A 16979-nucleotide genomic window follows, 5' to 3' on the forward strand; every position below is an offset into this window, starting at 1 on the left:
TAATATAATTTGCAGTTTAAACCGGATTTATCGTGTCCTCTGACTAGTAAGGCTGCATACCTTTACAGCTGTGCCCCTTCTGAGTCCTCCAGAGTCTTTCCTTTGTTTCATCCCCCACAATGGTTCTGTTTTGGAGCCCAATACTAATCTATTGTCAGGTGGGCAGACAATGGCTGATGTGATGTTTGACATTAGGTGGTGCAGACCTCCAAATTGACAATAGACTAGTAATCAGGGCCCAGAAAGTAACAAGAGCTAATACAGAAAACCGGGGAGGGGGTGAAATTAAAATAAAGACACTACAGTAATGCAACAATGTGAAGAGTTTATTTGTAAACAAGTATTCTACACACAAGGTTCTTTGCAGATCCTATTGTTGGGTGAACTGGTTTATCAAGGCTTGTTAACCTGATAGAGGGAACAGAATAACAATTCTCTAGATAAAAAAAATAAACAAGACAAACCTCCCAGACAAAATGTAGCATTTCCTGGAATGGTAATTGTTGGACACACCACTATGATTCCAAGTTCATCCCCATGTCGCAGGCCTGAGTGGGTTAAAAATGGATTTTGTAATTAGACATATAAATGATCATATGTATAGGGCCTTCTTCACACATTGGAGAATTAGGTGGCCTGCAAAAGGCTGGGTCGGATCCCGCTGCGAGAATTCTCGCAGCAGGATCCGACTTGTACCCCTGCAGTGACCAGTGCAGCTCACCTTCTTCCGCGTCAGCTCTGTGATGTGATGTGCCGGCTGCAGCCCAGCCGGTGCATGCGCAGAGCCAACGCGTCGGGAGTGACATTTCTGTGCCAGCCTCTGTGAGACCCGCACAGAAATAGTACATGCCGCGATTTGTTTTCCCCGAGTGTTTTCACACGGACGAATTGCGGCTGTCTGCATAGGATTGCGTTTTCTAATGCAATCCTATGCAGGCGGGCATGGGCAAAAATTCTGCGGGAAATCCTGTCGCGGAATTTCCGCCCGTGTGCAGGGGGCCTTAGTTAGTATTTTACTTTAGTATTTTGATGCTAAGAGCAGATATGGATCTTTTATGCTTCTTGTTTTTGCATCCACAACAGATTTTGGCTTTAAAATACGGATGTAAAATAATGCCCAAATCTGTAATTTGGATAAAATTGCATATCCAGAGGATATGCCATATATGTCTGAGAGATGCGGGTCCCACTTCTAGGGTTCCCCAACCCAGCTGACCTTTGCAGCCAGTTTGGCTATTTATTAGAGATGAGCGAGCGTACTCGGCCACGCCCCTTTTTCGCCCGAGTACCGCGATTTTCGAGTACTTCCGTACTCGGGCGAAAAGATTCGGGGGGCGCCGTGGGTGAGTGGGGGGTTGCAGCGGGGAGTGGGGGGAGAGGGAGAGAGAGAGGGCTCCCCCCTGTTCCCCGCTGCTACCCCCCGCTCCGCCACGCCTCCCCCCGCCGCCCCCCGAATCTTTTCACCCGAGTACGGAAGTACTCGAAAATCGCGGTGCTCGATCGAGTAATTACTCGAAATGAGTAGGTTCGCTCATCTCTACTATTTATGTAATCCCAGCCCTGGTGGCCGTGGATGCGAGCCAGGATTACAAAAAAAATTAAAAACTATTACAAAAAAACCCCACTGTTTCTGTAACTTCTAGAGAAGTGAATGGGAGTTATGGAAAAAACAGCACAGCAGACTGCTATTTCCGCAATTCAAGAGACCATTGCCATGCAGTCACATCACTGAAGCAAGAGCATGTTACCTAACAGGCTACTTTCATACTTGCACCATGGCTTCCATTTTTGCCATATCCATAACATATTTGTCACGATCCGTTATTAACCGCTTTGATCCTTTTTTCACCCACTGATTTATAATTGGTCTGTTAGGTTTCTAGTGGGGATTTACCTTTCCTGCTTCCTGAATTGAGCCATATAGCGGGGCGCAGGTCTGAAAGCACCCTCAGTATATTAGGTCTTTTATATGTCATCAGCCTTTTTGGCAACTGTCTGGTTTATGTATTGAAAGTAACCACCATCTATACTGCTTACACAACTTTTTCACTACTTGTCTCTATAACATCATTGCTGGTGCAGATTTTTACGAAAGAGTGCGAAATGTGGATCACTGAGCCGTGGAATAACATTGCCAAACTGTCCTCTGCAGTCGTAGAATACTTTCCAGAAATTGGGATATTTGGGACTGCAATCTCCCCCGTACCCTCTAAGGTGGGGTGTCCTTTATTGTGGGCTAGGACCCTTACTTGGGTTTTCTCAATTAGATTAAGGCCTCATGCCCACGGCCGGGTTGGATTCCGACTGTGAAATCTCGCAGCAGAATCAGATCCGGTGCCCAGCCAGAGACACATACTCACCTGTCCGGATCTGCCGTGACTGTCTCGGCCGTCGCATGCGCAGTGCATGACGCGCCACGATGACGTGGATCCGCGGCGATTTCAAAATTGACATTTTGTAATCGCCGCGGGTTGAATGGCTTTCATTGGCTGGAATGGAAGCCGTCCGTACGATTTCCCGCACCAAATAGAGAATGCCGCGATATTACCCTGCGAGCTGAAAATCGCAGTTGATTTCCGCTCGTGGGCATGGAAGAATCTTTGAACATAGCATGTCTATGGACAAACATTGCTGTGGAATTCGCGGCGGGTGTCTGGCTGCGAATACTGCAGCAAAAATCCATCCGTGGGCATTGGGCCTTAGGAAGGATCCTTCATCCCTAATGGTATTCGTTCCAGAACCTTCCTTTTTGTGCTCTTTGGTTCATCCCTAGAGCTTCTCTGTGGTTTGGGTCAGCAGTCCTGATGGGGTCTTTCCTATCTCTTCTCTTAATTCAGCCACTATTAAAAATCGCGACCATCTTAAGCACTGGCTTCCAATGTGTGTTTTTTTGCCTGCGGTCAGGATAATAGGACATTGGCGCCGAATACACCGGCCAAAGTTTTGACATGGAAGGAAAAGATAGATCTTTCCCTATCTTTCGGCCATGATCAGCTGGCGGCTGCCATAGGCTTCTATGGGAGCTTCCGGCAAGGGGAGGGGGAGGGAGTTTAGCAGCGGCTAGCGCTACAAACCATGTCAGCTGACTCTGTTTAACTAATAGAAGCCATGCTGAGCATTTATGGCGGCTGAGGGAATTCTGGGCTGTGGCGTCTATGCGCCGCACCTGGCAGTGTAATTGGACGAGGAAACACAAATTTTAGCTGCCACTTGGTTGTGGCCTTTTTTCGCTGATGCGTATTTCGGCCTACAGGGAAGTGTAGGATTACAGGGCGACCATTCTGTACCAAGCACGCCAGCCATGGCACCGCTGCTCTCTCTTGGCAGACCGCCTCACAGCTTTCATTAATGACCCGTGTGGCCTGGCACATGCTGGTATCTTTCCTTTCCCCTGTGCTCCCAATCATCTGTGCGGTTGAAGCGCACCTGCCTGACGATCGGCTGTCCTCTCCGCCCTGGCGGCCATTACGTTGCATCCATACACTTCTTGCTAAATGCTGTAAGGATTTCATTAAAGGGTTAATGCCCCCTTTCAGACGAGCCGATTCTGGTTTGCACGAACGGGTGACGCCACCGCTAGTTGTTGGCGCTCATGCAGCCTGTTTAGACGGGCAGATCATCGCTGACAATCGCGCACTTCCTTTTCCATGCTCACAGTCTATGTTACACGCTGAGCGGGGAGCGTTTAGACGCAGCGATAAGTGAATGAGCCAACCATGATTTTTATGCGGGCTGAAATTAGACGAATGAAAAATGAACAATTCTCATTCGTTGGCGTTTAGACTGAACGGTTATTGCTCACTTTCGCTCTTTTGAAGGATAATCCTTCAGTTAAGATTTTCCAGTCTTTGAATTAAATGGGAACAGTGTAATTCTTTATGTTGCCTGCGGGGGCGCTGCGGCAGGACTGAACACTTTCTGCCTGGTTGAATCTATATACTATATACACTTGAAAACTATATACCTATTGTTCGGGGGGGTTCTGTAAAATGGTTTTGCCCACATCGGTAACGCTGTTGTCGGGTGATTTTTAGTCTGTAGGTGAGGGTTACTTGGGCTGAGGCTGTGTGGCTGGAGGACATCTTCGCCCTCCTCACAGTGTAACAAAGCCAGCAGTATATTAGCTGGCACACGCCGCGGTGCCCCCTGCTTCCCCTCCACCCCGCTAGTTTCCAGGCGGATGTAGTAACTTTCTGCCGACCAGCTTCCCCTCCCCCGCCCCTCACACAATAACAAGAGACACGAAATGGAAACAGGGGGCGGGGCCTACGAGCAGAACTCCGAAGCCGCACTGCAACAGCCTCCACTCACGGAATGAGCCTTCTGATTGGGGCCCGGATTCCTCCCTGCTCTCCCATTGGTTAGGAAGGAAGTGGGCGGAGACATCACTCCATTTCTTTCTTGCTTAGCAGGGAAGGTCGCGGTGAGAGTTGTGAGTCGGACTCGAAGGGAGAAGCAGCTGCTGGGGAGGACGGAGCAGCGCGGAGAGGGCGACACGGAGTGGCGTTGGAAGTTCAGCGGAGTGCGAAGAGACGAGGAGCCGCTTGTGTGGAAGGAAGTCTGGTGAGTAGCCGCTGGCTGGAGCGGCGCCCCTCCCCTCCGCCGCCATGTTCTGCTGCCTCTTTGTTCCGAGCTCCGCTTACGCAATCTTCTGTTTTCGATACTTTGTGTTCAAACTTTCCAAACTGGATCCCGGGGGTCGGCGGGGCGCTGGGAGAGGGCGCGCCTGCGGGTGGGGGGCTTGTCGTCGTTGCTCCTGTGTCTTTGTACCTTTTTTGGCTCGTGTGTTTCTTGGACAGGGAGATGCCGTAACTTTGTATACCTTATTTCGTAAGGTTGCCATTGTTGTCGCTGTATGTGATGGCTAGTCTAGGACCCCCCTAGTGCGGCCCCCGGAGCAGCTGCTATTGTTGTGGTCGGGCGGCAGCGAGTGACGTCACGCGTCCACCCCAATCTGCTCTTGTTGTCTCGTCCCAGAAGTAGTTTTTCTTTGTTGCCCCTTGGGGGGTCACAGCAGCACTTTGTTTTGTTGTAAGAGCAGAAGAATGTTGGCAAAAATGTATCCAGTAAAATCCTGGTTGACTTCAGCTTAGTTTTAGTTCTGGTTATTTATCAAATAAGGCGTTTCTGTGCCATTTAGAGAAATCCATGCTAAATACTGTTATCTAACCTAATAATCCTGGAGGCATCCTTCATATAACTCCCCTCACCAGGTCCGCACTGGGATCTCTTTAGAGGATCTAGCCAAAAATATCGCAAAAAGCTGTGCTGCGTGCGATGCGGTTTTATTTTTTTGTGGGTTTTTTTTCCTGGTGAAATGCTTAGCTGGAAGAACCCCCCCCTCTAATCAATGGGGTCTGTTCTTGTTCTGTTGTGAGATGGTCCTGTTCGGCCAGGGGATTTCTCTGACGCAGATATGAAGGCAGCCTTGGTCACACAGGACACATCAGGACTTCCTACTGTAGTAGGTTGTGCCAAACCCCTACGGCTAAATACTTATTTTTAAGCAAAATCGCTGGTGTATTTAACTAACTTTAACCCTTTCCAATCCACTGTCTGACCTCTGAAGACATTATGATTTAAGGCTGTACAGCTCCGATTTTGGAAGATGTCCGTCAGGGTTCTCTTACTGTATATTGCCAGCCTCTCTGCTGTCGGAGCCCATCCAATGTGTCACCCCATGCAGTACTGGCTTTAGCCAGCAGATGGTGCCATTGTTTAACAGCAGAAAGAGTAAGACCACTAGGAAAACCAGGATAGCGATTGGAAAGGGTTAATTCAATAACTTACACTAGTTGTGCCGACCCCTCTGCAGGACCACAAATTCAGCTCTGTCCTGGCAAAATAATTCTGCCCGTGTGAAAGCGCCCTGTTATTTCTGTGTTGTTTTTTTTTGTAAACAAGTGTATTTACCACCATTTGATGGGGTATAATCCGCTGACCTGCAGGAGTTGTATTTTCTGTCCAAAAAAACACAACGGTCAGACAGATTTTAATTTTTTTTTTGTATATTGTGTGTACTAGGGGCCAGACACAAACTATTGTTTACCAGCCCTGTTGATACAGCCACATGTACAGTTGTAAAATAAAGCTACGTTTCAGGCCGACTGCACACTAACAGCTTTGCATTGCGGAATCAAAGGTCGGCGTTCATGCAATGCAAAAGCACTTTTTTTGTGCACGCACTGAATTGAATTGCGTTTTCTGCGAGCGACGAAAAAATCGCAGCAGATTCCACACAACTGGCTAACATTAAAGTGGAAGTGGCCCGTCCTCAACAGACGTTGCGGGTACGTGCGTTACTGCCTTGCACAGGGGGTGGGGATTGAAGAAAAAGCTGTTCTGCGCATGTCCACGGTCATCCACAATGTAGAAGGTAGAGAAAAGAATGTGGGGCCGCGGGCCACTTTCCACTGCGGGCTCCACATGCAGAATCTGGCCCGTCTGGGTGCAGCCGGCCTTTAACACACTGATCCGTTCGCAAATAAAAGACCGTTGGTGGCCGCAGCCTTTATGTTGCTGAGGTTTCATCTTGTATTGGTCCGGTAACAGTCACAAGTGACTTTACATAGTCTTTTAGACTCTACTTGTGTGTTCTGTAGCTAAAAGTATAATTTGTGGATGGCAGCGTGAAAACTTTATATTGTGAAGAACTTGCTGGGGGGGGGGGGGGGGCGGTATTTGTGAATGTAATCTTAATATTTGTAGGTAGAACAATAAGCGAGTCCATTCTAGGTGTCCTCCCTTGTTATAATAGCCCCACACTTACTGCTGGCTGTTGCTCCTCCCCTTATGAATATGTATATTAAACTGTCTTCTGTTTTCTCTTCCAGCTGCACAGACTTCACTCCTCGATATCCCCCTGCAGCTTCGTGCCAAGGGGATTCATGTTGGTTTTGGAACTTCACTGGCCCATGCAAAAACAGTCTGGCAAGTGGAAGACGGGATCACAGCGGGTAGTACAATCCTTACTGCATCTGAGGTCTGGAGGAGTGGAGGTCTCTGAGGGATCTGCTGCAAGGTATGTCTGGGGCTACATAATGACAAAGGGGTTAACCATGCTCCTCCCCCCCCCCCCCCCCAACCACCCCCACCCCTTCCAGCAGTCCGCTTTGGCCTTTCTGACCAGGCCCCCCTTCAAATTCTTACATGTCACCTTAAGTGGTAATAACTTTGGCATGCTTTTAGTGATTGTGGGTGTCTGTTAGTGGTGAAGTTTAGTCGCTATGTCTTTGTTTTATTGAAATTAAAGAAATCTCAAATTTTTTTTTAAAGAATCTTAAAACTAGCAATTTTCAAACTTTGAATTTTTCTGCTAGTAAGACAAATGATTATGCTACACAAAGTATTTAATATTTGCTATATGCACTGTATTTTGGTACACTTTTTGATGTCCAAAAGAAATAAAAAGGACACTTAAAGTGTGTAACTTTTAAAACTGATTTATTGAATTTTGAAAAAATTATAAAAAAAAAACTTAAGGGACTAATTCAGTTCTGAGGTGACTTTCAGAAGTCTACATACTCAATTGTGAGTAGAAAGGAAAAAAAAATCACCACCCCCAGTTGTCAAAATAGAATGAAACTTTCGCTGTGATTGTAATGTTAACTTAAGTGATTACAACATCAGCGCAAAAGGATAACTTTATTAAACGCTTAAAGGAAGGCTCTAGTACCCTGTTGTACCACCTCTATCTTAGATGTAAGATGTGCTACGGGGGGAAGGGCATGGAGGCTCTAGTACCCTGTTGTACCACCTCTATCTTAGATGTAAGATGTGCTACAGGGGGAAGGGCATGGAGGCTCTAGTACCCTGTTGTACCACCTCTAGCTTAGATGTAAGATGTGATATGGGTGGGCATGGAGGCTCTAGTACCCTGTTGTACCACCTCTAGCTTAGATGTAAGATGTGCTACGGGGGGAAGGGCATGGAGGCTCTAGTACCCTTTTGTACCACCTCTAGCTTAGATGTAAGATGTGATATGGGTGGGCATGGAGGCTCTAGTACCCTGTTTTACCACCTATAGCTTAGATGTGATATGGGTGGGCATGGAGGAACACAGGACCTGTATGGTATCCTGCGGCATATCAGTCCACATTTGCTGTAACTGAGCCTCCAGATTGTGCAAATTCATAGGCTGCCTTCAAATGGGTATAACTATGCATGTCTGTTGTAGAAGGTTTAATCTCTTGTTGAAGTTGTGGCTTTTATTTTTCCTCATTTCAGGTGACATCAATCTTGAAGATGGGTGGAGGTGAGAGATATAACATTCCTGTTCAGCAGCATAGACATAAAGTTGGCAAACAGAACAACCGGCAGAAATTATTAGAGCGAAACAACCAGAAGATGAACACTTCTCACGGTAAAGACAGAGGTTGTGGTCCAGCTGGGCTAGCGTGGCAGGCCATGCAGAATCGAGTGATCAACAATAACCGGTCTTCAAACCAGAACTGGACTTCTGGGTTCCATGGATCCAAAAACCTCTTGAATGGTCAAGATAACCAGAATTATGCTGGTGCCAAATTTAGTGAGCCACCGTCACCAAGTGTTCTTCCAAAACCTCCAAGCCACTGGGTACATCTGTCTTGTAGTCCTGCCGAGAAAGAATTAATGTCCTTCCAGCTCAAAACACTGCTGAAGGTTCAGGCCTGAGCAGCTTGGACCAAATCAATACAGCATTTACAGATGATTGTAGAGTAGCAAGCTGAAGACTGTCCTTCATACCTATGTCTTTGTATTGCATCATTAGGCACACCAACCAATACGGACTGGATTGCCTCTGCCTAACCTCACTCCAGAGCTAGACTGAACTATCTAGAGAAACTTCCATGAAGGCTCCTGCATCAGAAGCACTTTTTTACAGCATCTTCTGTGCATCTCTCGCTGAACTTCCTTTCCATCTACTCAAACTATGTTTAGACAATACTTTGCACTCGCCATAAAACTGAATTCATTGAAGGCTGGTTTGGAATGAGTAGCACTGTCCAGCCAGCCTTCAAATGAGCCGCACTGTTTTTGCATAATCTGAAGGAAGGACTCCATCTAACCATCCCCCCTTCTTATATAGGTTGCCTGGTAATGCAAATTCTGCACTAGCCTATTGTAAACAAAGGCTTGGGCCCTTTATACAGAATGATTGTTGTTTAAAAACCGTTGGATTGTGTGAATTTCAACGATAATCATTCAGTGTAAACATGCCCAACGATTGAACCACAAAAGAATACATTCACTTCTCGTTCATCCATTTTATGCAGCCATAAAAATCGTTCACTAGTACGGTGAATGATTTATCTGCCTGTATAAACAGGCTGCACGGATGAACTGTCATTCGCTCATGCGATCCATTTATCGCTCCGTGTTAAAGGAGCCTTAATCTTGCCCGATTGCTTGATCATTCCTTTTATTTTCAAAAGCCCACATTTGCCTGTGATGCCAAGAAGGATCCCCCTACTTGTTTGCTGAGCAAATATGTTTTATATTGAACAGTATGTGCCAATTGAATTGCAGGTTTGCACTGACAATGACTGCCAAAATCGGGAATACCAATCTGGTTTTAACTCTAGGGAGCTTTTATTTAGTTTTTTTCCCCCCTCCCCTCTCAGGCTGCATGCACGTAGCAGAGTGGGAGTTGCTCCCATAGTACATGGACACCATCCGTCTTGTCTGTGCTCATGGATCCCATACACTGTATGCCCTACTCTAGTCTGTGAAAATGAGCAAGAAGAGGACATACTGCAATTTTTATCATTTTTGGGAAATCTGTCTAAATAGGCTATTATATGCAGACGGCACACAGTCCGAAATTACAGCAGTGTGCTTGAGCCTTTATTGTCCCCCATTGCTGGTTGTCTCTAATTTGGAGGCTTTTCCAGTTGGATATTTTATTAGATGTCATGTACAAGCACAGACACTCTTATTTTAACCCTAATTTAAACTTTTAAGAACCACTGAACCTAAATGAGAAACCATATAAAAGCATTGCTAATGAATGTTTCTATAGGTCACATCACTAGTCTTAATGGCGTACTTCATTCGAGCACGTCCACGCTGTCCTCAGCCAGGAAGTGGATGCTTGGGTGATGTAAATTGTATGCAAGCACCCCAAATAGGAGCCTTGAGGACTCCTTTTTAACCCTTCACATATTAACAGGCATCTGGCAATATTCAGACACTAATATTTTGCACCAGGGGTTCAGAACTCTTGAAAAGTTCAACTAGCTTAGTCAAAAAAAATTTTTTTTTCTCTTGTTACTGTGATAGGACCTCTTCAGTTGCTATTCTGCAATTATCTTCAATCTAGTATGTAGTAACTAGAACCTGAGGGTTCTGTAAATACCTGTAAAAGTTGTAGCATATGTAAATGAAAGCAGGGTCATCTGCGGAGATAAAGTATTTTTTAGTACAAACTGCTGAATGTAGTCGTGCATAAGCCATGACTTCAAATATTGAATATTTTGTTTAAAAGAACACATCCGTGTGTCGGTGTAGCCTTTGCACAAAGTGCCAGTATAAATATGTACACGTTCTCGTGTTATCAATTGTAACTGGTTCTGTAGTGGGATTGGTGCAAATGAAGCATTTTTTTATACTTAAAAACTTTAAAAAAAAAACAAAAAAAAAAATTGAGCTGCTCAGATCTGATGACATTGTTTTTGTATAAATAGATGTATTTTTGTTATATTTTACAGGCTGGGTACTCCCACTACTCGGTCTCATTGTGAAACTGTAAATAGATGTTCTAGTAAATGGAGTATATATGAAATGTTGCTCAGATTGAATGAACTGCACTGCATGGGCCTTCATTCCATGATTTAGGAGAATTCCTTATCCTATGTGGATAGTGACGTCATCCTATATATGATTACCTTTGTAATGGTGGAATGACACAACAAGCCCCATTTGACTGCTCTTCTACTCTACAACAACTGCCTTACCTCCTCCACAGCCTGGATTCCTGTTAGAAGACTGGACATTCCTTAAACTGCTCCTTTTGAAATTGATGATCTTCTAAAATATTTAGCAGGGTTAGCGGACTCTACTCATACGTATGTGATTGCACTGTACCTTCTGTCAACGCTTTGTATGGGCCATTAACAGATCATGATGGTAACCTACTTGCACATGTGGACTGTGAATTGTAACTTGCAGGCTTGCCTTGAATTGAAAAACTGTGCACAGAATTAGGCCGCTTTCACGCGGCCGAGAAAACCAGATGAGCTTTGTATGCTGAGACGCACGAATATGAACCCCATTCTTTTGAATGGAGCCATGTACACGAGTGGGGAAAAATTGTCATGTTCTAATTTTTTGCGTTCCTGTGAACGCGTCACCCATTGTTTTCAATGGGGCTGTAAAACGCATTGCACGGCATGCAATGCAAGGTTTCCCTTGAAAACAATGGGATACACTTGCCGATCCTCTTAATGCAGTATCATACCTCTACCTGAAGTGATTGGGAGGTGTTTTTAAAGAAAAACGCCTTGCATCCGTGGGACGATCGTACGTTGGCAAGCGCGATATCGGGCTGAGTTTCACAGCCCAATATCGCGCTTGGCCATGTAGGAAGCCTTATGAAGACTTTAGAGGTACTCGCATGGCGCTACAGGATGTGTAGAGTACAGTCCTGTTACATGCCATCAGTTGGCTTTCTGCATGTTACCTGTGGAAACAGTATTGCATTTACAGTGCTCTGATGAGATGCGGTAATACTTGTGCCCCCAAATTTTGGCCTTTCTCTACCATATTTCTCCTGTAGTACTAAGATGGCAGTCATAACTTAGTCGTTTTTTTCATTTTGCAAAAATAAAAACGGGTTCTAAAAGACAATGCGTATTAGGGGGTAAAAATCCTGTAAGGGTGTGTTCACACGTTGCGGCATTTCCACAGCGGGTCTGCAGCTTTGTTTGAACTCCTATATGTGAATGGGATTTGCTTTAATCACATTCACTCTGCTAGTAGACCTTTTTCTATTGCAAAAAATCCGCAACATGTGAACATACTTGGGGTGTATTCACACTGTGGGATGATGCCCTCGTGGACTCTGCCTCTAAAAGCTGCGACGTGTCACTCTTTGATGCAGAAACAAGACTTGCCATGTTAAAAAGCCATGTGTGGATTTTGTCCAATAATAGGGGAAATTCTGAATATGGCTCAACACCAAAAAGATGTGGATTTTGGAGGCAAAATCTCACCATGTGAACATACCCTAGGGTTGTCTTCAGATGAGTCTATTTTCATGTAGTATTAATCTGTATTCTGTCTCATTTACACAGGCGTAGTTCTGCTCCAAATTATGCACTTACTCTTACGAACGTAATGCGAGGTACTGAAACCCCATTATTGCATTGCAATATTGAGACCTCCTGTATCTGCGTGGGGGGAAGAAGCTGCATCATGTCTTTTGGTCTATTAGACTGAAATAGGCCATTAAAGTGAACAGGATTGCATGAATATGCATGATACACTCTTGCTGCATATTTTATGCATAATTTTTTTTTTGCATGAACTATGCAATGTATATGTGCGGAGAAAAATAAAAACAACCAGATGTGTATTCCTGAACTGAAACGGAAGTACACCTGTGTGAATGAGGCCTAATACAGAACTAATGTTGATCTATGGAACTGTTTACATGGGATATGTTGTTTTTTTTGTTTGCTTTTTTTTTAATGCAGTATGCACTAGACTGGTCCATTTTTAGTTGTACTACTCCCCTACTGGAGTGAAATTTTTTTTATTTTTTTTTTATGTGGATGCAGTAGAATTGGAATCTGTATCTGCATTCATTGGTATCTTCTAATGTGCAAAAAATGTCTTTTTTGTCAAAGTCAAAATACCAAGGAGTTCAAATACAGATGCAATTCTGATAGATCTGGCCTCATAATACACATTTCCAATACCCCTTGTGTGTAACAGCCTGAGGAGATGGAAACCGCCATGTGGCTGCTGCTATGCTACTCTGCAGGAGGTAATCCAGCTTTGAGTGAACAGGCTGGTTGCTGTGAAAGCACTGCTAACTTTTTTGTTTTCCTCGGATGTTTCGGGAGATGTATCCTTTTACCCATATAGGAGAGTTTGTTCACTATAAGGCTTTAATTCTGACAATCTTATGTTTTAATGGCAGACTGCTGTCTGCAGAAGACTTACTTTAATGGCAAAGTACATTTCCATACCAAGGATGTGCAACATGTCTTGGTGATCAGAGTGGTTTGAGAGGGTTTTTCTTCCTCCCCTACTTGTTATGGGCAAGCATTTCTTGAATACTGCTGTGCTGTATTCACTTATTTTGAAATTGTTACAATGTGACCTGTATGTAAAATTCATCTATTTATACACTAAGAATGTGTCAGCAGCACTTACTGATGTGTGAACTGTGGAGAATTAAAAGAAACAATCAATTGGCATGGTTTTAGCTTTATATATTCCCTTTACTCCACAGTTCTGTTCTGAAATGCCCAAAATGAATTGGCTCATAAATCGCAACTGGAAAAAAAAATTGAATTTGGACAGAAAATTGAATAAATAACTTTCTTCCCCCTAAATGGTGTTGTGTTTTTCTAAGCAAGTGATCCTGTAGACTTGGAATGAAGGTGGTTGGGAGGGAGGTCTCATCTTGGTCTAAAATATATTACATTAGCAGGACACTGTTAAAGTACATGAAGATACTGGTTGTGAGTACCACACATGCCCATCGCAAAGCATGATCTAATTATGTCTACATACTAGAGCTATGGAAGACCTTTGTGGTTTACTCCTGCATTCAGATACATGAGGGGATATCCTATGAATCGCTTTCATACTTGTGTCAAATGTAAATTGTATTAACCCCCTTTAAAGCAAACCTACATTTTCAGATTAAGCTGAAATATAGATATCTGCATTTGTGATGTCGCATCTGGAGCTCCCTCCCTCTGTCAATTGCTTACATGCTGCAATCAACAGTGATATCTATATGCAGACAGCACACACTAAGGCTTTAATGATGCTCATCGCTTTGGTAGAAGTAATCCAGATTTTCATAGGTTTGTAATGTTTGATACATGCTCGATAAAGGGCAGTAGTTAAAGTCTGAGATTCTCAAATTCCTAGATCTGCTTGAACACAGGTGATGCATAAATACAGGATTGTGCAAATTTCCTGTGCATGGAGAAGGGACAAGAGAAGGCATAAAGCTAAACATTAATTGTAGTTTGTAAGGGATTGTGATTGGGGCTTTAGTCAAGGTGGAGGGAATTGTTAACAGATCCAAATATCAGTGTATTTTGGCACAAAACCTTCAGGCCTCTACTAAAAAGCTGAAGAGGAATTTTACCTTTCAGCACGGCAACAACCCAAAGCAGACCTCCAAATCAGCAAAAGAATAGCTACATCAGAAGATCAAAGTTTTGGAATGGCCCAGACCTGAACCTCATTGAAGATTTGTAGTTTTACCTGAAGAGGGCATTACACACAATGCCCTCGCCATCTGACAGATTTGGTATGCTTTTGCAAGGAAGAGTGGGTAAAGGTTACCAAGTAGAATTGAGCGAACATGCTCTGCCACGCTTGATGCTCAGTCGAGCATTAGCATACTCGCTGGTGCTTGTTACTCGAATAAGCATCAAGCCATGTTCACCCGCGCACCCCCCCCCCCCCCCCTCCAACACAGAACATGGCAGAGTCCTACATTTACTTATCTCTCCCATAGTCATATGATCCCTGACTTCTCCCACAAAGGGTATCACATGACATCATCAGAGGTCCTGGAAGCTGCCGGCTCTGCAGGTCTGTGTCCTCTCATGTCAGGACTGCCGGGGTAGGGTTAACCGGCACTAGGGGGGCAGTGCAGGCTCTGTGAGGGGCTTATGGCAGACCAATAGCAGCTCCTCAACCCGCCAAATAATTTAAATACCTGCAACTCAATAACATGATAGAAACATACGAGTATTGAATACACACATGTATCTTAAACATCACGACTTTGATACATGTTATTATACGAAAAGATGCTTCAATCCTAATATAACAAACCCTAAAATTACAATGAGCGTAGATGGAATAATCATGTACAGTAAACAAATCCACTTTGCTTCTCTGTTGTACAGCAGTTGGTTTTGGTTAGCGGCCCTTCATGGTCCATTAACTATCAACACCCTGAAAGGCAAAGGTAGATATATTACCTTCATGACAGTCAATACAGTGTTTCGACACCACAGTAAGATTAATAGCATTGGGGTTGTTGGCACCCACCATATATTCTCTAGCTCACGCAAGGCATTTTTGGGGCAGCAAACACATAGGAGCAGATTTATACCTTTAGTAAACATTGTGCTGGCATAAAGTGTACTATATGTACTCAGTGGCGCCCTCCTCTTAATACATTTAGCATCTTTTCAGGTTGTCCATGTGCCAAAGACGGATTGTCAGTCCTGGTGTATATTACCAGACAGGTATGCACGGATACCGGCCGGGCATAGGGTCGGATTGCACTGTGGGCCCCCGCAGGCAGAATCAGACCCTTTCGATTGCAGGGAGCCTAAGTCATGCCCACTCTTTTAACCCCTTCATGACATGGCCTATTTTGGGCTTAAGGACGCAACAATTTTTGGCGGATTTTCTTCTCCGTTTATCAAGTCATAACTTTTTTATTTTTCCGTCGACGCGGCCATATGGGGGCTTGTTTTTTGCGTGGCGAACTGTAGTTTTTATCGGTGCCACTTTTGGGTACATTGGGTACATTAATATTGTAAAACTTTTATATTTTTTTTTAATGATCGCAGGGAGAGAAACCGCATCAATTCTGCCATAGATTTTTTTTACAGTGTTAATCATGCAGCATAAATTAGACATTCCATTTTTTTCTGCGGACCGGTACGGTTACGATACCAAAATTCTTACATTTTTTTTAGGTTTTCCCACTTTTCTGCAATAAAAACCCTTTTTCTTGGAAATCTTTTTTTTTTTTTTTTTCTAAATTGCTGCATTCAAAGTCCTGTAACTTTTTTTTTTTATTTTTTGATGTACGGTGCTCTGTGAGGGCTTATTTTTTGAGAGACGAGCTGTAGATTTTATTGGTACCATTTTGGGGTACATACGGCTTTTTTTGATCACTTATTGTGTTTTTAGTGAGGCAAAATACTAAAAATTAGCATTTTGCCTCAGTTTTTTAGTGTTTTTTTTTAGTGTTTTTTTTCGTGCACAGTCAAAAGCATGTGCAACTTATTGTACGCGTCGTTACGGACGCGACAATACCAAATATGTGGGATTTTTTTTTTTTACCTTTTATGCTAATCTGAGAAAGTATAAAAAAATGGTTTTACTTTTTTTTTACATTTTTTTTAAATTCTTTTTTTAATCTGTTTTTTTTACACTGTTTGTGTCCCTCTGAGGGACTTTAACCACTGCTCTGATGATCGCTGTCATAAGGCATGGCAGTGCTACTGCTCTGCCATGCTTTATCGCTTATACAGCGATCTCAGGCATAGGCAATACAGGACGCCAGTGTCTGGCGTCCTGTTGCCATGGTGACAGGCCGGGCTCTCGCGATGACATCGCGAGTTCCGGCCGGAGACACAGAGGGAGCCGCGCTCCCTCTGTGAACCCTTTGCCGCGATCTACTTAGATCGCGGCAGGGAAGGGGTTAACAGCGGGGGGCGTATCTCTGATGCCCCCCCGCTGTTGCAGCGGGACGCCGGCTGTGACTGACAGCCGGCTCCCACTGCGGGATAGCGCGGGATCATATGTGATCCCGCGCTATCTCCAGGACGTAAGTTTACGTCCTGTTGCGGGAAGTACCAGGCTGCCAGGACGTAAACTTACGCCCTGCAGCGGGAAGGGGTTAAAAGTAGTGGGGCCAGTGTAAGAGACCAAAATGGTCACATATTTTGGCACCCAAGATGTGCCGAAATAATCCACACAAAACCCCTGCAGAAATTGACATGCTGTGCAGAACCTAATCATGTCAATTTTATCACCATTTACATTGTGGGATTCCTCTCTTA

The 16979-nt window shown here is 44.3% G+C and overlaps 1 protein-coding gene across 1 annotated transcript; it reads left to right on the forward strand.

Moving 5' to 3' along the window:
• Positions 1-4391: 4391 nt before the first annotated feature.
• On the forward strand, positions 4392-13541 carry PNRC2 (proline rich nuclear receptor coactivator 2). Its single transcript, XM_066575071.1, has 3 exons — positions 4392-4563; positions 6834-7021; positions 8227-13541. The coding sequence occupies exon 3, from the start codon at positions 8245-8247 to the stop codon at positions 8650-8652; it is 408 nt and encodes a 135-aa protein (XP_066431168.1). The 5' UTR covers positions 4392-4563; positions 6834-7021; positions 8227-8244; the 3' UTR covers positions 8653-13541.
• The last annotated feature ends 3438 nt before the right edge of the window (positions 13542-16979 follow it).

This window comes from Eleutherodactylus coqui, chromosome 1, assembly GCF_035609145.1.
Source record: "Eleutherodactylus coqui strain aEleCoq1 chromosome 1, aEleCoq1.hap1, whole genome shotgun sequence".
In the NCBI taxonomy this organism is placed as follows: Eukaryota; Metazoa; Chordata; class Amphibia; order Anura; family Eleutherodactylidae; genus Eleutherodactylus; species Eleutherodactylus coqui.

Coding starts and splice junctions, on each gene's coding strand:
- PNRC2 (XM_066575071.1), top strand. CDS start 8,245: ATGGGTGGAGGTGAGAGATATAACATTCCTGTTCAGCAGCATAGACAT.